This window comes from Elgaria multicarinata, chromosome 11 (assembly GCF_023053635.1).
Source record: "Elgaria multicarinata webbii isolate HBS135686 ecotype San Diego chromosome 11, rElgMul1.1.pri, whole genome shotgun sequence".
NCBI classification, from domain to species: Eukaryota; Metazoa; Chordata; class Lepidosauria; order Squamata; family Anguidae; genus Elgaria; species Elgaria multicarinata.
The window spans coordinates 21,633,221-21,658,233 of NC_086181.1; the positions used below are offsets into that span (position 1 = coordinate 21,633,221).

The window sequence follows — 25,013 nt, forward strand, 5'->3', positions numbered from 1 at the left end:
TACAGTTTCCAGGTTTCGGGAATTAACCCATTGTTCAGCTCACATATGCATGATGTGTTGGGAATGCCTTGGCTTTCTGTCAGGCCCAAAAGGGGCCAGCTTTCCCCATGATGGACAACCCTATATGCAAAGTGGAAAATGAGGTTACTGCTCAGGTGAAACATCTAAGTAAGTTTGAGTGAAATAGGTTTAAAATAAGAATTTGGGTAGGATTAACAAAATGTCTATATCTGTATAATATTTATTTATTTATTTATTACGTTTTTATACCGCCCAATAACCGTAGTTCTCTGGGCGGTTCACAAAAAAACATATTTTTTTGTGAAACATTTAGTATTAAAATGTTCTCCTACACTGATTGATTGGTTTTCCAAGGTACCAATAGAAAATGTAACAATACTTTGTTTTAAGGAATGACCTGTCCATGATAACAACAGCCAAGAGGGTAGAGATTAGATGAGATTAAAACTATAGGTGGACATCTTTTGTATGGACCTACAGAACTTTAGAGAGCCTAATCTGGGATAGAGGACTGGATATTCCTCAACAAAAATATTCAGTTCATAGAAAGTCTTCACTATTAGGTATACTTCCTCAAACACCATCATTATTTAATGTTATGGTGGGGAGGCATTATTTGTGAAAACAGCAACGATATGGGGGAAATGTAATGCTACAACTTCATGCAAACAACAAATTTTGAGTGTGATCTTTGGCTTGCTACTTTTTGCTCATGTCACATGGATGTTACAATTCCACACAAATGTCTACATAAGAAAGTGAATCACTTCTCACTACCACTAAAAGAACTTAAGGATTGGGCCATTGCATTTTATGATCAGTGATTTTGTTATAGTTGATTTGAGTTATTTTGAATGGCATTAACTAATGATGTAGAACCATAGAATTACAGAATTGGAAAGGACCTTAGAGTTCATAGGGTGATTACACCCACCCACCCACTGATTCCCTTGCACCCTGCCAATTCATGTCCTCAAGTGGCAAGCACCACTTGTGCAATGAAGATCTACTCCTTCTGTGTGTGGGGGGGTGTCAACCAGAAATAAATGAAAACACCAGTTTCTGGAATGGGGCAGGTCAGTGGAGCTGTACACTGCTGGTACATGCTGAGCAGGCAGGTGCATGTGATCAACCTAGATACCTAGATTCTTTTCACATGGATTACTGCCATTAGATTAGGAACACATCTACACCAAGCAGGATATTGCACAATGAAAGTGGTATGAAAGCGGTATATAAAAGGCAGGAGCCACAGCAAGCAGTATATAGTGGTATGAAAGCGGTATGTGGTATCTGTCAATGGGCCCCAACAGTTGTCAGTGCATTTCAATACTGCTATAATGCAGTAGTGTGGCTCCTGCCTTTTATATACTGCTTTCATACCACTTTCATTGTGCAATAACAATAAGTGTAGATGAGGCCTTAGTGGCTTCAAGAAAGGATTAGATGAATGAATTGAACCAAGGTTCATCAAATGCAGCTATCCTCTATCGCTAAATGGAGGATCCAACCCTGAGGTATGATGTCCTTGAATAGCAGAAATTGGGGACAAGCAACATGGAAGGGCTGTTGCCTTGCCTGAGAGCTTTCTATGGACATCTGACTGGCCACAGTTGGAAATGGAATGCTGGAATAGATGGAGCCTTGATCGGATGTAACAGGGCTCATATTATTTCCATATGTAACAGGTCCCATCTTATTTCCATTCCTTTCTGTGCGTGTTTTTTGTTTTGTTTCTAAAAAGTGTTCTTGTATTTGTATTGGCATGGGATGGACATGAATTTTTGTATTTACTTCTACTGTCACTCATTATGTACTGTCTCTCACTCTAGTCAAGACATCAAGCAGCCTGAATTCTCATTCATGGTAGATTTTGGGACTTACTTATACCTGCAAGTGATCTCAAAATCAATGCAGCAAATGGCTAACCACAGCACCACATCTGAATTCCGTCTTCTGGGGTTCCAGAGCCTTCCAGAGTGGCAGACCCTACTCTTCATTATGTTCTTACTTATCTATATCCTAACCATAACTGGCAATGTGGTCATCATTGCAGTGGTCAAGCTGGAGCCATGTCTTCATTCTCCTATGTACTCTTTCCTGCAAAACCTCTCCTTCCTAGAAATCTGGTATACCACCACTATTGTGCCCAAAATGCTCAGCAGTCTCCTCATAGACAGCAAGACTATCTCCTTCAATGGGTGTATGACCCAGCTCTACTTCTTTGTCTTCTTTGGGGCAACAGAGTGTTTTCTGCTGTCAGTGATGGCATATGACCGGTACCTGGCAATCTGTGACCCGCTGCATTACGCAGTCGCCATGAATACTCTGTTTTGCACTCGTTTGTCAGTAGGATCTTGGGTGATTGGTGTCTTCACGGGGTTCTTGCCATCTTTGATGATCTCCAGACTAAGTTTCTGCAGATCCAATCAAGTCAATCACTTCTTTTGTGACATCCCACCTTTGCTGAAAATCTCCTGTTCTGATACTTCAGTCACTGAGATGTGCATCTTTGTTCTCTCTATATTGGTCCTTTTCACTTGCTTTTTGCTTACCTTGATATCTTATGCATTCATCATCTTGACTATCCTGAAAATCCCCTCTGCTTCTGGAAGGAAAAAGTCTTTCTCCACCTGCGGCTCACACTTGGCTGTGGTGGTGATATATTATGGCACCATGATTTCCATGTATGTTAGACCCAGTGCTAATGTTTCCTCAGAGCTGAATAAGGTAGTCTCCATCTTCTACACTGTGGTAACACCACTTCTCAACCCTGTCATATACAGTTTGAGGAACAAAGATTTCAAGGAGGCCTTGCAGAAACTGGTCAACAGGAAATGTGCCCTACACAGCTTATAAGTCAGAAAAGGGATATTTCTATTGATTCTAGCTGATGTTAAAGGTGAGCTCACGTACTTGGCTTTTGCACTGCATTGCATCCAGCACTTCAGTAAATTTACTTAACATTTACCAAGGATGGTAAAGCAAGAATATCACTGGCTTTCTGTGTAATTGCTAGCACATGGAGCATGTGTATTTCTTCTAGTTTTGCCACCAAAACTTAAAATGTCAGTTTGTAAGTCAATCTGGTATGAATGAATTATGGAATGCTGAGCCCCAACTTCAATCCATCAAAGCTAAATAATTTCTTAATTCAAGTGATTCTGTGCCCGCCTGGTGTAGTCCACATGATTCAGATGAGAGGGTCTTGGTAATCACACAGTAATATGAGGTGGTCCAAAAGCTTTTTAATTATTTCATTTATTTTTAAAACATTCTTTAAAGATAAATGCATCTATTTTTTATTTCTACTGTGAATTTAACAAAACAGAACAAATAGTAAATCATGAAAAAGAAAAGAAACATTACATGCATAGGAATGTCATCATCCCCCCCATAAAATATACGATTCATTAAAAATGTGTGTGTGTGTGTGGGGGGGAAGTTCTGCATAGGTTTCAAGAAAAGCAGACCAAATATCCATGTACTTATCCACTCACAAGTGGTGTCTCTATAACATCTCTTCAAATATGGATAGCATTGTTAAGTCCTCAGTCTATTGCATTGTGGGAGGTGAGGATTTATCCTTCCAATGCAATAATATTCATCCTTTAGCTATAAGAAGGGTTCTAAAAAGCCATTTATGCTGACCATGTGTTAACTTCCAAGAAGCTGGTAGGTAGTTTAGGGGGACATGCACATCCTTTCATATTAAAGTTTGTTTCAGTACAAAGTTTATCCTTATTATAATTTATTTATTTATTTATTTATTTATTTATTTATTTATTACATTTTTATACTGCCCAATAGCTGAAGCTCTCTGGGTGGTTCACAAAAATTAAAACCATAAAAACCATAACCTCCTCCCTAAAGGGTGCAACTACTGGGCATTGCCAAAACATGTGAATTAAGGAAGGATTAGGTGCAATACATCATCAACAATTATGCAAGTTAGACAAATCTTTATTAAAAAGGTTTGTGGAATCCAATAAACCCAGATTTTTTTTATTTTTTTTATTTTTGCTGAATAAGGAATAGCATGAGATCTATAGAAGCTTCAGATACAGACACTAGGACAACAACCCATTGATTAGGCAAAATAGGACACTCCAATTCTTCATTCCATTCCTGTCTTAGACCAAAGTAAAACATCTTTTTATCTCCTGACACACCTGAAGTTGGTATTGTTCCTGGAAATTTAACTTTGTTTCCAGGGGTTGTATGAGAGGGATACCTGCTCCATGGACCCAAGTATGTGACAACAGCCATACTTTCTAGCCTCTTGAAAAGTCTTTTAACTTTAAGGACATTAAACAAAATAAAGAATAGCATGGATTTGAAAACCCTCAGGTAACCTTGAATTATCTGGCATCTAAATTTAAGATACCTAAGAATCTCATAATAATGAAGAAGTTTCATCTGATTTTATAATGATGGGTTTATAACTCAAATTATGAATAATGATGGGTCAGTTTGCCCACTGCTAATTTCTTGATGCATTTGCTTATTCATGTACGTAAGCACAGATTTGTGAATTTTGCAATTCAAGAGAGCCACATAAAAAGCTGTTTGTTCTGCAACATTGGCATATAAAAGATAAATGTATTAAATGCTCATGAGAACTGTCTCGTCTTATTCTAAATGCTATGGATTTAGACATTTCACCTTAGACGTTTCACCTTAAAAAGAAACCTCCACCATTGCTCTGAATTTTACTTACTATGAATTCCTGTAGAACCACACATAGTTGTAGGTATTTTCTTAGGCTGTTGGTTTCCCTTGAAATCCTTTAAATGTTTTGTCTTGGGGGAAGGTTTAAATATTGCATTTATTGATTTATTTTTAAAATGAAATTAAGTGACATTTCTAATACATGGGACATATGAACGTTCCCTGTTATTATTTGGTGTAAGAAAACCAAAGTTGACGAGTTTAACAATGAAGGGGGTATGAGGGTATGGGTGGCAGACAGAATGTTTCTCCAATGTTACATACAGTGGATTGGATTCAGACTTAATCATGCTTAAAGTAGACACGCTGAAATCAGAGGAACATATGTTAGTCCTGATGGATTCAGCCCATTGACTAAAGCATTATTAAGTTTGGATCTAGCCCAGTGGGTTGGATTCAGAAATACAGCACAATCCTATGCCAATTTATTCAGATGTAAATTTCACTGTGTTTAGTGGGGCTTACTACATGCTTAGCATGCAGTCTAAGTTAGTTGCACTTACGTCCTATTGAAATCAGTGAGTTAAGCCCCACTCATTTCAGCTGAAACTAGAGCAGGATCTGCACATTGGCCCTTTCTATACGTAAGGATTATCCCAGGAAAATGGAATAATCATCCCTGCCTTCTCCCGGGATCACTTGTGTGTCATTTGCATGCACAGGGATGATCCCAGGATAAATGGCTCATGTAGACATGCCCATTGTGTCAAATCATTATGAATGTGGAATAAATAGCAGGAAATAATACTATGGAAGCAGTATATGGAATGTGGATTGTGCCCCAACATTTATCAGTGCATTTCAATACCACTATACAGCAGAAACGTAGATCTAGCCGAAGAGCAGGTAGATTAGTCTGGAACAATCAAATGGATTGTTGCTGCTTTTTGTCTGACTCAGTGCAAGGCATTTTTCATATCTCCACATGGCCTGAGTACTAATTAGACTATAATGTTCTCACTTACATATTTGCTTGTCTAATTGGGTTACTTACAAACAAGCAACATCCCACACAAAATGTAAGGTAGTATCATCAAGTGAAAAGACTCTGCAGGGATTAGGCATACTTGTATTTTATTAGGTTATTAAGTGTTACAGATTGAATCCAGGTTTAGTCATACTTACAGTTGACCCATTCAAACCAATGAGACATCAATCAGTTATGACTTATTTCCATGGTTCTAGAAATATGAATGATATGAATACAACTGTATATGTTTTATTTCTTTTGGCTATTACTTGAATGTTGCTATCCAGAAGAAAATATGGAACACAAACTACGGCCATAGCTAGACCTAAGGTTAATCCCAGGATTGTCCTGGGGTCAAACCTGTTCATCTAAGTGCCACACAGGGCATCCAACGCTCAGGCAGGGATGAACCCAGGATGATCCTGGGATAAACCTTAGGTCTAGCTATGGCCTGGATTTCAGCATGTCCCTGAGTTTGATGTGAGATATATTCCTGCTTTCCTTTGGTCCTACAGTCTCCAGTTCTTAGTTATCCTACACTGAACTTACAGCTCCCACAGAGGAGCTATTCTGATTTTCCTCATCCCACAAATAATTTTCCACACATTAATTAGCATTTTGTTATGAGCAAACTATGGACTTCAGTTTAGAGTATGATGGCTAGGAGCTGGGTGGCTGGCAACTTACAAATAAAACAAAATTTCTGGATTTATGGTTGAAGAAAGCATGGCATTTTAGGAAGAGACACAAAAATACACACACTATTGCTTTTTATTGCATTATACAATGGTTTTATTGTATTTAGGCATGTGCTACTGGGCTAGTGGAAGTGGACTCCCTGACTCCTCATCCTTCCATCCACCTCTCCACCCCTCTGGAAATGCTACACAGAGGTTCAAAAGACACTGCTGAATGTGGGAGCTACAGTGCAGGGGAGAAAAAAAATCCCTCAAAATTAGGTGGAAGGGAGTCCTCCTACCACTGAAGGGAGATCTTGGATTCAAGCACTTGAGTTTGGAGGCTAATAGGAAACTCTCATCTTTGCTATTATGTTTTTGAGTGCCTCATGGACCTTGGCATTCCTCATGATATAGATGCAAGAGTTCAGAAATGGTGTCACCACACAGTAGAAGATAGAGACTACTTCATCTGAATCACTGATATCCATCACTAAAGGCCTCGCATATATATAGATGATTGAGCTATAATATATTAATACAACACTAAGATAGGCTGTGCAAGTGGAGAATATTTTAAATCTCCCTCCAGTGGATGGCATCTTCAGTATACTTACAATGATGTTGATATAGGACACTATAATCAAGGGAAAGCAACCAAGAATCACGGAAGAAGTGCACATGAAGAAAGAGAATCCAATGGATTTTTTTTTCGCCACATGGAAGACTCAACACTGGGGCTAGATCACAGAAGAAATGGTTGATGATATTGGTCCCACAGAAATTCAGCCTAGAAAGAACAATGGTCTGGAGCAAGTACAATCAACCCTCCGACTCAACACCCAAGTTTGAAGGATCTACAAACTGTATATTTCATTATAATGGCATAGTTTAATGGGTTACATATGGCTAGGTGGTGGTCAAAAGTCATGAGCACAAAGAGGTAGTTCCCAGGAAGAGCATGAAGCAACCCACAGTGCTGTAACCTTTTTCTCTTTTAAGAAGTCAGCCAACATTTTGGGAATAGTGTTCATTGTGTGTCCTTTTTCCAAAAAGGACTAGTTGCTGAGGAAAATACATGGGAGTTTGGAGTTGCTGATGGAGCTGGACAATGGTGATGTTCCCATTTATAGTCAAAATGTAGATGAGCAACTTGAATGTGTGCATACTTCTCCTATCCAGTGCAGATATTTGAATGTGAATTTAATTTCTGTTAAGGATAGAAAGTACCTGCACATGCAAGACAAAATAAAAGCTGATCCCCACTCCAACATTAGTTGTATAACACTTAAAAATATAAAATAAATACAACTATTCCCAATCTGAAGAAAAATGGCTGAAGTAAAAGTTGTCTATAGTTAGATAAACCACCAGTATTGCACAATGACCATCTTGGACAATTCTAAAACAACCCAGAGAGCTTTGGCTGTGGGGCAGTCTATAAATGTAAATAATAATAATAATAATAATAATAATAATAATAATAATAATAATAATAATTTCTATCTGCACCCAAATGCAATAGTCAAAATACATTCTTGATAGTGTTTGCCCAGCTAAATCTATGATGTGTTTTCAGTAGATTTTTTTTTCAATGTTTTAGATTTCCATAGAGATTCACCTTTGACTCATGGGATCCAATTTACAAGACAGCCATGGAAAATATATGCAATATATATTTTTGCTCGGTACTGTTGTTGAAAGGGGTGGGGTAAAGAAACTATTACTTTGGGAATCTTTTATTTCTCTGGGCCTCTGAGTTCACATGACCTACATCACAACAAAATACATACTTATGGTGGCAGAGCAAATAAATCCCATAATGAATCTGATTCATCATCTAGAGACCAAAAATATCCAGAGGAATGATTCTGTCACCACTTCAAGCAACACATTTCTGGTTCTAGTCAAATCAGTTTGCAGAAGAATATAATTGAATCTAGGTCCCTGTTTGTTCCCAGAATTCACAGCTTTCTAAATAGTTCAATTTGATTCTAAGCCAGGAGTAGAGAAGTTTTTTCAACCTGAGAGAAGAAATGGGCCTAGGCCTGGACACCAGAGGATCCATTCTAGGAAAGAGAACCAAGCTGCCAGTTTGACTGTCCCAATGGAGTTAGCTTTGCTCCACTCTTGCCTTTCCCAATCACAACCAGGCTCAAGGCTGTAACTCAGTTGGGATATGCTCTCCCACACTAAGTCCCTTCTCTGAGGGGGAGAGTCTACAGTACACCTTTTCAGGCTGGATGGGGTGGCCTGGTGGGCTGAATTTAGTCAATGGGTCAGAGGTTCATTTTTGGTCTGTGTGCATTTATGCACAGGCTCTCGCTATACAATTGGAGTTGTGATCTTAAAGTTGCATAAATTCTTGCACCCAGTTCAGATGTGGACACCCACATGTACACTGATGCAAAACTATTACAGATGTTGTGACATTTATTTACTGTTTATCCCATCAGTTTTGGTTAATGGTGCAATAATTGAGGAGGAAGTCCAGCATTGTCAGAGCAGGATTGTATGTTGTAATCTGTCCCAGCCACATGCAAATTTTGTAACAGACCTACCAATGCAAACCCAATGGCTTTCCACCTCAAAATAGGATTACGTCAGAGTTGTTGTTTTTTTAAAAATCATTTATTACATTTATATCCCTCCTTTTTTTCCCTCCAAGGAACGCAAGGTGGCGTACATAATCCTCCTCCTCGTCATGTTATCCTCACAACAACCCTGTGTGGCAGGTTGGGATGAGAGTATGTTACTGGCCCAAAGTCACCCAGTGGATTTCCATGGCCAAGTGGGGACTAGAACCCGGATCTTCCAACTCCCAGTCCAACACCTTAGCCACTACACCACACTGAAGTTGGAGTTGCTCAGAAATAGATACACTAACCTCACCACTAACAGTGCCAATGAATGCTCACCATTCCTATACTCGCCCACGATGCCCACCAATAAACTAGGGTGACCATATTTGGGAAACCAAAAAAGAGGACACCTAGCGTGTGTGTGGGGAAGCAGCTTTCTGAGTCCTGCAGAAAGTACGTTATTCCCCCGCCACCTTAAAGAACCCGATTGGAGTGGAGGAGGGGAAAGGATTTCATTCTGCACCACCACCATCCACTCCAATGGGGGCCTTTTCTATAATGTCCACGAATGACCCACTTTCCCCTTTAAGACCTCAATTGGCGCTCGGGGTGGGGGAATGATGCGCCTGAAGAAAGCATGTCATTCCCTCCTGCCATGCTAATGGCAGCCTTAAAGGGGAAGGTGTGTCATTCCAGGACATTATTGAAAATGATAGAAAATCCCCCCTGACACCATGGAAAGAACAAAAACCAGGACAAATCCGGGGAAATCCTGACAGCTGGTCACCCTAAATAAACACCACAAGGAAGGACAAGCAGAGCTTAGTCCATCCTACCCCACTTAAGCCTAATGGCCTCCAACAACCCCTTGTGCAGCTCTTGCAGAAATAAATCATTACTGCAGTCTGATAAGTGGACTCCATGACACCTGTAGAGCTCCCTCCGGGATCTAGATATCGTAGGATATTGAATGCTAAATCCCCCATCAGAAACCAACTGTTTGAAAACGTCCGTATTAACTCTACGCCGGGCATGCTCCATTGCCCTATAATCGCTGTTAACGTGCCAGGTAATCCTGGGCAACTTGCAGGACCAAACAATCAACACTTTGTGCCAGTGTTGCCGGATAGTTTGGAAATCTACTAATGCTTGTAATATAAGGGCTTTCCCCTTAGTAACGCCTATGTCATTGCCCCCCAAATGGATAAGTAAAACTTGAGGGGGGGCGCAAACCAACGCCGCTGAAACAATGTGGGCAGGAGTCGCTCCCAATGCATGCCCCACCTGGCAACCCACTGAATGCAGGCAAGGTGATCCAATCCGAGGTGCAATGTGATACCCGATCTGGATGCCCTCCATCCTGCCCAGTAGATCAAACTGTCACCACAGTTGATCACTCGCAATGGGGAGCGACCCCCCCACCATGTAAAAAACATAACAACAACATATTAATGCAGAAATGTATGATCCTATTTCAGGAAATGCCTGATGTAGGAGTGGAAGGCCTTCTGGGCTGAAGAAAAGCCGATAGCTGTGGCTGTGGAAGCCACACCTATCCTAATGGAGTGAGTACCAAAGTTGTGTATGTCCAGGCCTAAGGCCAACAGCGCACGCTTTGTGATAGTCCGAAATTGGAACTTAGTTAATGTGCTTCCATCTTGGTGACGGAATAAGATTCCCATATTCTGACCTCTATGTGAAAGAAATTCACTTAACGCCTGCACTGGACATAGTTCTGCTATTGGAGCCGCTAATAATGATACCGGAGTGCCCTTGCTGCCTTGATCCATTTTAGAACGCCTCAAGAGTATTTTTATGGCATGTGGGATCAACTGCACGTCTGAAAATTGTAACGCCCAGCCCGAGGTATCCATCTTGGAAGCTACCAGGAGTTCTGAAATTCTGAAAGCTCCAAAAAACGCTATGAAGGCTACAGCATGAAAAAGTGAAACCTCATATGGAGAATGGCAGAGAGTGGTTATATAAATACTGCATTAGAAATTGGTATATGTGTCGAGTGGGATATGAGCTGAAAACCAAGGATTCATAATATCCAAATCCCTGCCTGGATCACATTAGCTGGGGAGAAGGGAGGAAGGAGTTGTGATCCATCTTCTTTTTCATCCTTTTTGGGACCTCCCCACCCACCCACTTTTTTGTGTTCTCTCTCTGCTTCCAATGGGGTGTGTGTTAAACTGCACCTAATCTGGCATAGATTTTCTGACAGATTAGGGCATGCTGATCCAAGTCTTCCCCCAATGCTCCTGCATTTCACTCACAGGATATCCCATTTTGCTTCTATTGACACATCAGTGAGGCAAGGAACACAGTTTCTGGGAGGGTTTTTTTGTTTTGTTTTTAATTATTGTTTAGTCACACTGAAAACTAGAGATACAGCCTAGGATTCCATGAAAAATGTTGTCACAATTGTGGAGTGCTCCTATATAACAGTAAATTCATATTGGGGGAAAAAAACAATCCTTCTTCTGAATTTTCATTGTTTGATCTATCTATATATTTGCCTTGCTTCAGAATCCACAAATCGTTCCTTCCCTGTTACTGTTAGCAAAGAAGAATGAAAGCAAAGAAGTTAAGAAAACAGATAAAAATGCAATTTAATATACTAAAATATAATGTTAAAAATAACATACGCAGAGCATTTCACAAGTACAATAATACAACAAGACAATCAGAATGCTAGACAGAAAATGCTCAGTAAACTTGATCCATTTGGCTAGACCGTTTTGACCTTGGTCTTCCTCAATGGCCAGTTGCCAAGCTGATTAGTACCATGGGCTATTTTCTCCCAGGGCTGACTTAAAAGTTCCAAAATTTAAATGAAATCAGATGTCACTACCCCCAATATATGGTATGAGTCCAAATATTCAAAGGAAGCCCATGGAAGGTATTCCAAACAGCCACTGCTCGCAAACATGATAATGCTGGTAGTGTGTCCATGCATACATTTGGGGGGGGGTTTGTGTGTGTGTGTGCGCGCCTGTGTGTGTGTCCCCATGTGTGTGTGTGTGTGTGCATATGTATGTTCACATGTAATCATTGAACTCCAAGCCAGCATCACATGCAGCCCTTGTGGCCAAAAGTGTTATGAACCTATTATAAATCCTCTTCTGATGAGCTTTTCTTCATCCTATGTTCCAGATACCCTTTTGTTGATAATTAATTGGTGTCTCCTTAAAGGTCAGCTAATAAACCAAGAAACATGGGATTGAATCCAAAGGTTCCAAAGGTGCTTCCATTCATGGTAGGAGAGTTCCACTTATGAAAGGACACCTTCTGCTAGTGTCTCTTCGCTGAATGAAAGTTCTTCCTATTCACAGAATGGAACTGTTGAATCCAAGTCCTATGGCTTCAACAATTCCTTCTAATGAATTAGGGACAACTTTGCTAAAAAATTACAAGTTAACAAGTCTCAATGTTTTAGTTTGAATTATGAATCACCAAGGCCACAGCTAGACCTTAGGTTTATCCCGGGATCATCCAGGGGTCAAACCTGTTCATCTAGGTGACACACAGGGGATCCAGTGCTCAGGCAGGGGCGATCCCTGGGTGATCCCAGGATAAACCTTAGGTCTAGCTGTGGCCCTAGTTACAACTGCTCAGATGCAATACTATTGCTATTGGGGATTTTGAATTTTAATAAAAACAAATGTAAACTTGAAAAAGGAGCTTCAGCTGAAACAATTGAATAGGCCTCAAACCATTATTGGGGTTATTACTAAAGTATCTAGCATAGGGTGACCATATGAAAAAGAGGACAGGAATCCTGTATCTTTAACAGTTGCATAGAAAAGGGAATTTCAGCAGGAGTCATTTGTATATATGGAGAACCTGGTGAAGTTAAAGATGCAGGAGTTATACTAGAGTGACCAGATTTAAAAGAGGGCAGGGCACCTGCAGCTTTAACTGGTGTAATGAAGAGGAAATTTCACCAGGTTCTCCATATATACAAATGATACCTGCATAAATTCCCTTTTCAATACAACTGTTAAAGATACAGGAGCCCTGTCCTCCTTTTCATATGGTCACCCTAATCTAGCAAGGAAAAAGACATTTTGCTTTACATTCATTCCTGCCCTTTTTTCCATTCTCTTGCTTTCTTTTTGAAAACCCATGTCCCAACTTTGGGTTACTTTTTAAGTAGCCTGCCCAACTAATGAAAGCTGCTTTTACAGCATCTTTAACCTGCTTATTTCTCAAACTGAAAATGAATGGGCTCAGCACAGGTGTCAGCACTGTATTGATCAAAGAAACCATCTTATTTATTGAGGGGTTGCTGCCTGAAGGCCGTACATACATGAAGATACAACTGCCATAGCCAAGAATGACAATGATCAAGTGGGAGGAGCAGGTAGAGAATGCCTTGTGTTTCCCAGAGGCAGATTGAATTTTGAGAATGGTTGTGATTATGTAAGTGTAAGACACTACTGTGAAAATTAAAGAGCTCAGAATAGTGGCTGAGGATGAGAAGAAACTCACCAATTCCACCAGGCTTGTGTCAGAGCAAGCCAGTTTCATCAAGGCCAGGCTATCACAGAAAAAGTGATCAATTTCATTGCCATGACAAAAGGGAAGACCTGCAACCAGGATGGTTGGGAGAATGGTAGCCAAAAAGCCAGCAGCACAAGATGCCACAACGAGCCACAGGCAGAGTTTAGTACTCATAATGGATGCGTAGCATAGCGGATTGCAAATGGCCACATAACGGTCATACGACATGACTGCTAAAAGGACAAACTCGCTGCTTCCCAAAAAGAAGAAGAAATAGCACTGGGAAAGGCAAGCTGGGTATGAAATGGATCTGAAACCTAGTAACAGGCTTGCCAGCACCTTCGGCACTACGGAGGTTGTAATTAGGATCTCTAAGCAGGAAAGGTTCCATAAGAAGAAATACATGGGGGTGTGTAGTTGATGGTTGTGAGTGATGATGAAAATGATTGTGATGTTCCCAGCTAAGGTGAGCAGGTAAGATGCAAGGAGGAAGACACCCATGGAATACTCCAGCTGATGCAGTTCTGGAAAATCAAGCAGGATGAAGTCTGTAATGATAGTTAGATTCTCCATTACAGTTTCAGGGTTTCCTGGGAGAAATAAATGAAGAGATTGTGAACATAATTAGTAAAGCAGCAGGGAGCAGAAAGGAAAGACAAACAGAAGTGAGTCTGATGACAGATCACACTCAATAAACCAGAAGATTCCTCAAATTTCCACTCAACTCATCAATACATTCATTTCGTTGTTGCTGTTGTTAACCGTTTAAAAAAAATAACGACAACACAGAATGCCTTCATTTCCCACCCCGGTTTATAAATTAATATAAGTACATTCATTAAGTCCTCTTGTTTTCAGAGGAAAAGTGGAGAAGGGTAACATGTGGAGAAGGAACAAGTAAACAGAGATAACGGGTAAAATCATTTAAAAAATGAGAAATTGAAGATGAGTTGATATAATGGGGGAGAATAAAGAAAGGGTGGGAAATGGATAAAGAGATGACGGACATGAAAATTATATGTATGGAGAAAGAAGAGAGAAAGATGCTGTGGGTCTATATCCAGGTAATATAAACTGTGCTTCAATTCCATTGAAATAAATGGGTGTTAAGTTGGTTGCAATGCACTTTTTTCACCCTCCACTCCCTCAATATGATTCTCTTAAGACTTATTTCTCTTCGCGGGGCCCAATGGTTTGGAGAGGTGAAAGAGAAGAGTACTAATGACTCAAGGCAGTTTGCTAACTGAAGCGGAGGGTCACCTCCCACTAAAGCCAACACTTTGAAAAGTCTTGCTGCACCATTCAGACAACAACTTCTGCTTTCATCTGCCTAAACAAACAAAACATCCCTAAACAAACTTCATGGTACCACCTGAAACTCATCACTTCACTATGTTGCATGGCAGGGCTAGCCCTAAAAGGGAGGTTATAGAAATCTCTGTTCTATAATGTAAATTCAACATCTAAGCCAACATATACTGCTAAAACAAACAAATAAATAAAATACTAGCATTTTTCTTCTTTGAAGCTGACATGACACTAATATTTTGAATGATCAAATTAAGTAGGGTGACCATATGAAAAGAAGGACAGGGCTCCTGTACCTTTAACAGTTGCATAGAAAAGGGAATTTCAGCAGGTGTCATTTGTATATATGGAGAACCTGGTGAATTTTCCTCTTCATCACAACAGTTAAAGCTGCAAGAGCTATACTACAGTGACCAGATTTAAAAGAGGGCAGGGCACCTGCAGTTTTAACTGTTGTGAAGAAGATGCAATTTCACAAGGTTCTCCATATATACAAATGACACCTGCTGAAATTCCCTTTTCAATACAACTGTTAAAGATACAGGAGCCCTGTCCTCCTTTCCATATGGTCAGCCTAAATTAAGAAAACAGCTGAACTTGTTTTGTAATAGAAAAGGCAAGATGTGACTCACATGAATCATGTGTTGTATGTTGCTGGGGGTCCTTTTACCATGACATCTTCAACTGAAGTCTCAGCTGCATTTCCAGTCCTCAGCTCCTAAAGCAACGTAGATGCCGATGCAATGGGTGGAAATTTCAGGAACCTGTATTGTCCAAACATAGATTGTTGTTGCAAGTTTGGAGTTGATGTTTTTGTGATCTCAGGCACTTCAGAGGAACCACAAGTGAAATAATTTTTATAGCATGCTTGGTGCATTCAGAACAGCTCACTGAGATGCTAGCCTTGGTCAACATATGACAATTGACCTGCATCGTACTTATCAGCTTCATATTCCTTCCATAGGTCGTTTCATGTGAGATTAATCATTCTCCTTCTCTCAGTCTGTTCCCTATACCCCAAACAAACATTTAAATAAATACCTCCTTGCAGATGATTAAGTAACATGTGTTCATAAGGCTACTCTCATGAGACTCTCACAATCCTTTCAGAGACTAAATAAACTACGTACAACACAGAACAGTATGATATAATACTGTTCTGTTAAAATCCAAAAGATGGTAAGTGTGTGACTGGACTACTGCTAATTACATCAATGTATTGTTTTCTATTACAACTACTTTTTATTTTATTTTAACCATTCAGAAATAAATTATGTCCACCTTTCGATAAATAGGAATCGAGACATCTAGCAAGAAATGACACATCATGAATATAAATATGCAAAATAGAAATAGCAGCCCAAATAATAAATGTTGAATAAAAAAGCAGAGCAACGTTCAGCATATGGATGTTGCAAGAGTCCACCTGGGTCTGTGAGGCACGCCCCTGTATCTGGCCCTCATGGGCCCAGGGGCATGCAGCCGGTGCTAGGGAAGACCCACATCTGAGTGCTTTTGTGCCCCTGAGAGCACTCAGGCATGGGTGCTGACTTCTGACTTCTGGATGGCACACTTTCCCCCCACTGCATTAATGGTTGGCGACATTAAAACAGTGGGGGGAAATATGCAATTTCCCCATCCTTGGGGAAATCATGCATTTCTACCCCTTCCCCCACTGATGGTGGCCTTAAAGGCCCTATTGATAAGACCTTTAAGCCCCCTATCAGTGTTGTGTGGGGGGAGAAACACACAATTTCCCCAAGGCTGAGGAAATTGCATATTCCCCCCCCCCACGGTAATGGAAGCCACCATTAGTGTGGAGGAGGGAAATATGTGTTTTCCCCACCCTTGGGGAAATTGCTCATTTCTCTCCCCCTCCCTACCACCAATAGGGGGCCTTAAAGGCCCTATTAAGACTTGCATTAATAGGGCCATGGGGGGATACTTACAATTTTTCCAAGATGGGGAAACCTCATTCTTTCCCCCTCCACAGTAATGGTGGCTGCCTTTATGGCCTCCATTGGCAGAGGGAAGGGGAGAAACACACACTTTCCCCAAGACTGGGGAAATTGCATATTTCTCCCACTGCATTAATGGCAGCCACCATTAACACAATGGGGAAAGGGCCAAAACCACGGTGGGTAGCTGCTGAGCTCTCACAAATCTCAGGAGCACTTGGCAGGGGCTCTCAGGGATCAGGTCAAGGGGGGTGGGCTGAGGCCATGCACTGTGTGAGTGACAAGTGAGTGCACCCCAGGTTCACCAACCCCTAATTCAACATTGTCCCACTGAAGCCAAAGTGCACCCCCACATTAAACTAACTGGTAAACAACACAAAAGGAAACAACCAAAACCCATTGCAATAGGACAGACTTTGTGTGGTGCCTAAAAGATAAAAAGGAAGGCACTGGGTGACTCTTCCTGTGGAGGACACAGGAGGGAGGGATGAGAAATCTGCTCCTTCAAGGGTGTTTGTTTGTTTAATATTGGGGTTTTTTTTGCCCAATATCCACATCTCTAGACTTTCAGTGAGCTTTTTGTTTTGCAAAAGCTGGATTTTTGTGAGCTTTCTAATGGATATATATTAGGACAAAAAGGTACAAATTTCTGTACAGATTGTGGGTGGGCGGGGGACATCACAAGCTTGTGCAGAAATGGGATAGAACAAGCCTGACCAAAAAAGGAAAAAAAAGGGGGGAAAGCAATCTGTGAAACCAAGATTGACAAGATTGACAAGATTGGCCGGCGAGATCACATTACGCCAGTCCTTTTACAACTTCATTGGCTGCCAGTCCAGGTCCGGGCCCAATTCAAAGTGCTGGTATTAACATTTAAAGCCCTAAACGGTTTGGGGCCAGGTTATCTGAAGGAACGCCTCTTCCCATATGTACCTACCCGGACCTTAAGATCATCTACAGGGGGCCTTCTCCGTGAGCCCCTGCCAAAGGAAGTGAGGCAGGTGGCTACTAGGAGGAGGGCTTTCTCCGCTGTGGCACCCCGGTTGTGGAATGAGCTCCCCAGAGAGGTCCGCTTGGCGCCTACACTGTACTGCTTTCGTCGCCAGCTGAAGACCTTTTTATTCACTCAGTATTTTAACACTTAATTTTAACTTAAATTTAAATTTTACTGTTTTAACTCTGTATTTTAATCCTATATCAACTTTGCTGTGTGGTTTTATCCTGGTTGCGCTTTTTATACTGTATTTCGTAATTGTGTTTTAAACTGTTGGGTGTTTTACTGTGGTTTTAATTTTTGTGAACCGCCCAGAGAGCTTCGGCTATTGGGCGGTATAAAAATGTAATAAATAAATAAATAAAATAAATAAATAAATAAATAAATAATTGTGGCTGTACTGTCAACCCTAGGGAATAATAATAATAATAATAATAATAATAATAACAACAACAACAACAACAACAACAACAACAACAACCTTCTTTCTTTGATACCTACCTGCCTAAACTTTGCAGATAGGGGCAACTAGAGATGAGCCTCCAATGAAAACCTCAAGTGTCAAGCATGTTTGTAAGGTAGCAAAGGAGTAATACAAAGTATGAACGGAAACAAAATCTTCTACAGCCAGGATCTAGGCTTGCAGCTAGGGTACTATTTAGAATGATAATTTCTGGATCTGTCCTGAAACTGACTATATTCTAGGATGTCAACACACAATGTCTTTCATGCCTAGAGGTTTCTAGATAATGATATGCCTTGTCTCACTCCATTATAGATTCTGCTATTGGGTGGTATAGAAATGCAGTAAATAAATAAACAAAAAAACATGCTGAAGGCCACCTTGTTGCATATGTAGACTGGCCTAGCAGAACATCACAAGGCATCACCTCTGTGCATCCCAGAGGTGCCTGGTTGTTGGCTAAAGTGGAAGAAACCCACTCTAGTTTCTGCTAAAACTATCTAGAACAGAACCAAATGGCCCTTCTCATCAACGTAGGGGCAGCAAAATTAAGCAGGATCATTAATGGTTTTATAATATGTGAAATGGTTTTGAATCATTTTAACAGCCATATCACACACACACACACACACAGAGAGAGAGAGAGAGAGAGAGAGAGAGAGAATGTTTGGAATAGACAAGTTTAGCTTTCCATATTACAGGGCAGAGGACTATAATACTTTTTATTTGCATTATATTCCGACATAAATTGGATATGGTAGAGATAATTTTTTCAATACTGATTTTTTTCTTGTTTATTATTTGATCATCAGAGATATGAGAGAAATGGCCCTACTAAGGCAATAGGAATCCTAGTCCTCCTCCACCTACTCCTCTTCCATCATCATCACTGCCAAGTCCCCTCTGGAAAAATTGCAATTGGAATTATTAAATAATACATAGGATCTGTTCTGTAATTAAGTGGAGAACCATTTCTACAGATATGTGTGGTTAGTGCCCTCCCTATAAAGTGAAGCTCACTGGGTGGAGGGTTCAGGAATTGAGGACCCTTGACTTAATTCCTTCCTTCCTTTCATTGCACGAATTTGCTTCTGGTCTTGTTGACATCCACAGGCAATTGATGCAAGTGCCTAACTTTGTACTTCCAGTATTGAGGTACTAAAACAATATTTGCCTCCATACTCTGAACATATTGTTATTGGGTTGTTCCTCGTTGTTTCTGTTTCATGTCCCCAGGTTTTGTTCACTGCCCACCATGGGTTTAAGATTACAGAACTCCATCCTAGAGTTCTCAAAGAACTCCAAAATGAAACTGCTGATCTTCTTACCAAAATATGCAACATGTCCTTAAGATCAGCCTCTTTTCCATCATTATTTATTTATTTATTTATAAAGCACCATCAATTTTCATGGTGCTGTACAGAATAAAACAAAACAAGACAATCTGCCATATGGCTTACAATCTAAAATCACTGTAACAGACAGGGGAGGGAGGGGGAAAACAATAGGAGTAGGGGACATTAAAACTAACTATAGATTAGTATGACCACTATCCAAATCATGAAAGGAATCTTCATCTATGTGTCTCTCTCATCACCCTTAAAATCATGCAACTAAGTTGGTTGGTTTATTTATTTAATTATAACACAATAAAACAACAACAGGACAAAATATAACCAGCAGAAAGAGGTAAAAGCACATAATAAAACCAAAGTAAAACCAGCATGAAAAATAAAAGAGTTCAACTATAAGAAGTGTCACTCTTTTTGACATATTTCATATGTACATCTCTCACGCAGTATAATTGGTTGCATCCAGTCTTTGTCAACCTTAGAGTGAACCTATTGAATGTCCCATTGAGTTCAGTGGGTCTACTCTAAGCAAGACTCAGGGTTAAATTCAATGTTGCGTTAGGGCAATGGAAATTCCTCCCTGCTACAGTCCTCTGTGCTATCTGAGAATCTGCTCCGGAGTGTATCCCAGCCATTTGGATCAGATTTTGAGGGGTTGGGGTTTGGGAGGTAGGAGTAACTCCTCCCTCCTTATTCCACCGATGGACTGCTTCTATCAGGAGAATGATGCAGTTGGATACAAAACTATATGTCTGATTCCATTTCAATGGCTAATCGCCACACTAACTTGAATAGTTTCGTACCATAATCAACATTTCAGTCTGTGCTGGAAGACATAATATCTCGTTGGAAGACAAGTAAATGATATCATAGAATCATAGAATTGGAAGGGGCCTATAAGGCTATCAAGTCCAACCCCCCTGCTCAATGCAGGAATCCACCCTAAAGCATACCTGACAGATGGTTGTCCAGCTACCTCTTGAATGCCTCTAATGTGGGAGAGCCCACAACCTCCCTAGGTAACTGGTTCCATTGTTGTACTGCTCTAAGAGTTAGGATATATATGTGAATGAGTTCAATCTGTTCTACACACTATAAAGCAATAAATCTGGCATCCCATGGAATATACACTCAACAGAGAGCTTCAATCAACCCTGGCTCCCTAATCATGCGATATGCTTATATTTTTTTACAAATATATTATTGCATTGTTTTTCTAGATCATGGATGGGCAACTTGTGGCCCTTCAGATCTCTTGGGCTACAGCTTCCATCACCCCTAGCCAGCCCTAGCCAGTTATGGCTCATGGAGATTGTAGACCAAAACATCTATAAGGCAACAAGTTGCCCAACCCTGGATTAGATGTATGCTTAAGGTTCTTACAATAATAATGGGTAAAACACACCTGGAGGCATAAAATGGTCCCATTAGGAGCACATTATTCACTTTCTTCTAATGAAATAAATAGGACATACATTTCCCAACTTGGGCTAAGTTGTGCTTTTGGTAATTAATTGTAAAATGTTCATTTGCACCCCAATGTTAAGAATTTTTACACTAAACTAAGGCCATTGCTAGACTAGGGTTTAGCATGGGCTGATACCCGGGCTCACCCCTGTGCATCCAAATGATGCACAGGTGATCCCGGGGTCAGCCTGGACTAAACCCTCCCTTGACCCAGGATAATCGGATCCGCTTGTGGCCCGGTATTTCCGCAGCCCCGGGCTGAGGCTGGGGCTGCAGAAGGTCTAGCTGGTTCCATGGCTTTTCCTGGCTATGTGGCTTACACGTGAGTACCCTGGAGAAGCCACACACTGGGCACAGCGCTTCATAGTTCCATAGGAGTGCTGTGCCCATTGGGCTGGGGGGGTAGAGATGGGGGCTGGGGGGGAGAGCGGACTCAGCAGGAGAGATGGGGGGAAGAGCAGAGCCAGGGTGGGGAGATCGTAGACATGGGGGCAGAGAGGGCATCAGACATGGTGAGCAGGGGGGTGGATGGGTGAGTGAGCAAGTGAGCGGGGGGATGGGGGGTGAGTGGGGGGGTGGATAGGCGAGTGGACGGGGGCAGACAGGGGGCAGACAGGTGAGCGAGCGGGCAGGGGGGCATCAGACATTGGGGGAAAATCAGGGGCAGGGAGAGCGGGGAACCCTTTTTTTTAAAAAAAGACTTACCTTATCGTTGGTGTGCTCCTGCGCACATGGCTCCTTTAAGTTTTTTAAAAAATGGCCAATGCGACGGGGCTTTCCCTTACCCCATTCCATGTCACGTGTAGGCTGGGGCGATGGCTCGCACTAGCTGCAGCGCGGCCTCGCCCCCTACTCCCTACCGGATTAACATGTAGGTCTAGCAAGGCCGCAATTGTCACTGACGTGATTGGGATATATGCATAAACAAGATTAGAACTGGAATATCCATCTAATTTGGAGTTGAGTTAACATTCCATCTTTCTCTCTTGTTTTTTCTTGATACAGATGCACTGTTCTTGTTGTTGTTTTAATCATATAGTAAAACTGTTTTCCCATATATTGTGTATATCCATTGGAAATAAAATAAAATGTAAAATACAAAAATAGTTAAGAAAGTTAGCCAAGGAAGGAAGGATTTGTTTTTGTTTTGTTATGAATGTTTATCTACTTTTAATATTGGTTTTAAATTAAATAGATTACATGTTTTAGAAATTATTGGATATCTTCAATTTATTGTGTTGCTCCATAGATACAATGTTTACAGAAATTTTAAAAATAGGAAAGAGAGAATGGGGATATAGAAATGGAATATCTTTAGTGATTCTGGAATACTTTTAGTGTTAAGTAGTGCATAGGATACCCACTGTATGGCTTAGGGCAATTATTATTTCTCAGCCGAGCCAATTCTACAAGGTACTGTAAGGATAAAATAGGAAAGCATGTTTTTCATCATTGGCAACTTGGAGGAAAGGTAGGTGAGAACTAATATAAACAAATACACATGAGCTCATTTCAACCTGTTTATTTTTTTATCCCTATGTACTTCTTAACTGAGTCCCTGAAAACCTCTTGGACTATCTGATTTCTAAAGGTAAATATGATGGGATTGAGCATGGGTGTCACTGCAGTGGTGACCAGAGAGGCAATTTTGTTGAGATTCATAGACTGAGCTTGGGAAGGCCTCACATAGATGAAGACAGAGGTGCCATAGCCAATGGTAACCACTGTGAAATGGGAAGCACAAGTGGAGAAAGCCTTTTGTCTTCCCGTGGCAGAAGGGATCCGAAGAATGGTGCTTATAATGTAAAAGTAAGAGATCACGGTCAGGAAAAGAGAACCCAGAAGAATGGGAAGGGAGACTATGAAGTCAATAAACTCAACCAGACGGATGTCTGCACAAGCTAAGTGGAGTAAAGGGGCACTGTCACAGAAAAAGTGATTGATCACATTCGGGCCACAGTAGGGCAAGCCCAGCTTCATCACAGTGGGGACAAGTATGGAGAAGAACCCACTCAACCAAGAGCCAACAACCATATTAATACATACTTTCCCAGTCATGATGGTGCTGTAACGAAGTGGATAGCATATGGCTGCGTACCGATCATATGACATCATAGCCAGTAGAACATATTCAGAGGTGCCAAACAAGAAATAGAAGTACGACTGGGTAAGACAACCATAGAAGGAGATGTTCTTCCTTTCCAATAAGAAATTCTGCATCATTTTGGGCACTACTGTCAGAGTCATAAGGATTTCGATGATAGACAAGTTGCAGAGGAAAAAATACATTGGAGATCGTAGGCGGTAATCAATAGATATTAGAGTTATGATGATGGTGTTCCCAATCATTGTTGCCACTAGAATGATGAAGAACAACAGAAAGAGGATGATCTCTACCTCCCAAGAGTTGGGGAATCCAATTAAGATGATTTCAGTTATATGTGTTGCATTCTCTCTTCTCATATTTCTTGAGGTTTACCCCAATAACTAGATAAAGAGAAACCATCTTGTTATAAATTAGAAATTGCAGTGCTATAGCTCAGGAAAAAAAGTATTATTGATACAGCCATGGCAACTCCCTTGCAATCCATATGTATACATGTCAGAAAGTTATCCTGTTTATATTAATTTGATCCCTCTGATCCTAAATCTCTTTTAAGTCTGATATAAATCCCTACACTGCACTGGTTATAGTTAGTTCTTACATTCAGCTAGTCATCTAGTCCTGTTATAAACATGTATTTGCATAGCTAAATTTGATTGCTCTGACTAGTAGCTGAATGTGTCAGTTGAAAAGCAATGCATTGGAGGTGATGGCAATGAAAACATATGACAAATTTGTCTTTGCTATTATCACTGTGCTGGAACATTCACACATGATATGCAGAGCTCATTTTAGTGCTGTAGACATTAAGTGATGAGCATGTGTGTGTCAAGTTCATCTAGCCCCAAGTATATAGCTATCAAGTGTGCATAAAATCAAGGTCCATCTGTGAATCATTCATCAATTCCTACCTATTGTGATTACTATCATTTTCCTATTTCTTGTTGTACATATATTTATTATTTCAGAGGTACTGAAAATAATTCATCCCCTCCAGTTAAAAAATGGGATAATGTGGATTTAATCAGCTTTTTAAATAATAATAATAATAATAATAATAATAATAATAATAATAATAATAATAATAATCACCCCATGCCTGCAATCTTATAATACTTAAGTGGAAATAAGTCCCATTGAACTCAATGAGATCTACTTCTGAGTAGATGTCTATGTAGGCTTACAGTAGGGTTTTGCTGTAAACATTGGATTAATAATGCAATCCTATACATGTGTTCTCAAAAGTATGTTCATTGAGTTCAATGGGAGTTACTCCAAAGTAAGTGTGTATAATATTACAGCTTCAGACACAGGTTTCACACAGTGCAGAGGCTTATACACATTTTGAACCCTTCGAAAATGAATGGCTTGCTCAAGTTTCCAGCTCTTTGCTCGAGGGATGGAAACCTCTTGATTTAGAGGTATCCCTGACCTTTCAAATCGAGGAGGAAGATTCAAAGACAAACAAACAAACAAAAACTTTGAGAAAGATAGGACAGCTAGAGTTTCTTCCAACTTACTCTCTCCATCATTGACATCTACAGATATATACATGTATAGGCACTACGGACACTCCAGAGCACCAGTGCCACCTCCTATTATTACTTGGATGGAAAAAACCCATTGATTTCCAACTACATGTCCATAAGATTGTACATTCAACATATGCTTACAAAGTACCAAATATGGAAGCTATGGAGGATTTCTCAGTGCTTGAAATGTGAACAAAGATTAACATACAAATTAAACTTATACTGAGCTAGTTCATTAGATCATCTAGCCAAATGCAGTCTACTTGGGCTAGCAGTAACTCTCCATGCTTAGAGGCAGAACTAATTCATATCATCTAGTAGTTAGATGATGCTTTTCACTGGAGA

At 40.4% G+C, this 25,013-nt stretch overlaps 3 protein-coding genes across 3 annotated transcripts; 1 reads left to right on the forward strand and 2 right to left on the reverse strand.

Annotated features, from left to right (window-relative positions):
* Positions 1-1,923: 1,923 nt before the first annotated feature.
* Positions 1,924-2,880, forward strand: LOC134405387 (olfactory receptor 11L1-like). The gene has a single exon (XM_063136632.1). The coding sequence runs from the start codon at positions 1,933-1,935 to the stop codon at positions 2,878-2,880; it is 948 nt and encodes a 315-aa protein (XP_062992702.1). The 5' UTR covers positions 1,924-1,932.
* A 10,154-nt stretch (positions 2,881-13,034) lies between these two features.
* Positions 13,035-14,063, reverse strand: LOC134405388 (olfactory receptor 6F1-like). Its single transcript, XM_063136633.1, has one exon. The coding sequence runs from the start codon at positions 14,061-14,063 to the stop codon at positions 13,035-13,037; it is 1,029 nt and encodes a 342-aa protein (XP_062992703.1).
* An 8,490-nt stretch (positions 14,064-22,553) lies between these two features.
* On the reverse strand, positions 22,554-23,495 carry LOC134405389 (olfactory receptor 6M1-like). The gene has a single exon (XM_063136635.1). The coding sequence runs from the start codon at positions 23,493-23,495 to the stop codon at positions 22,554-22,556; it is 942 nt and encodes a 313-aa protein (XP_062992705.1).
* Positions 23,496-25,013: the final 1,518 nt, after the last annotated feature.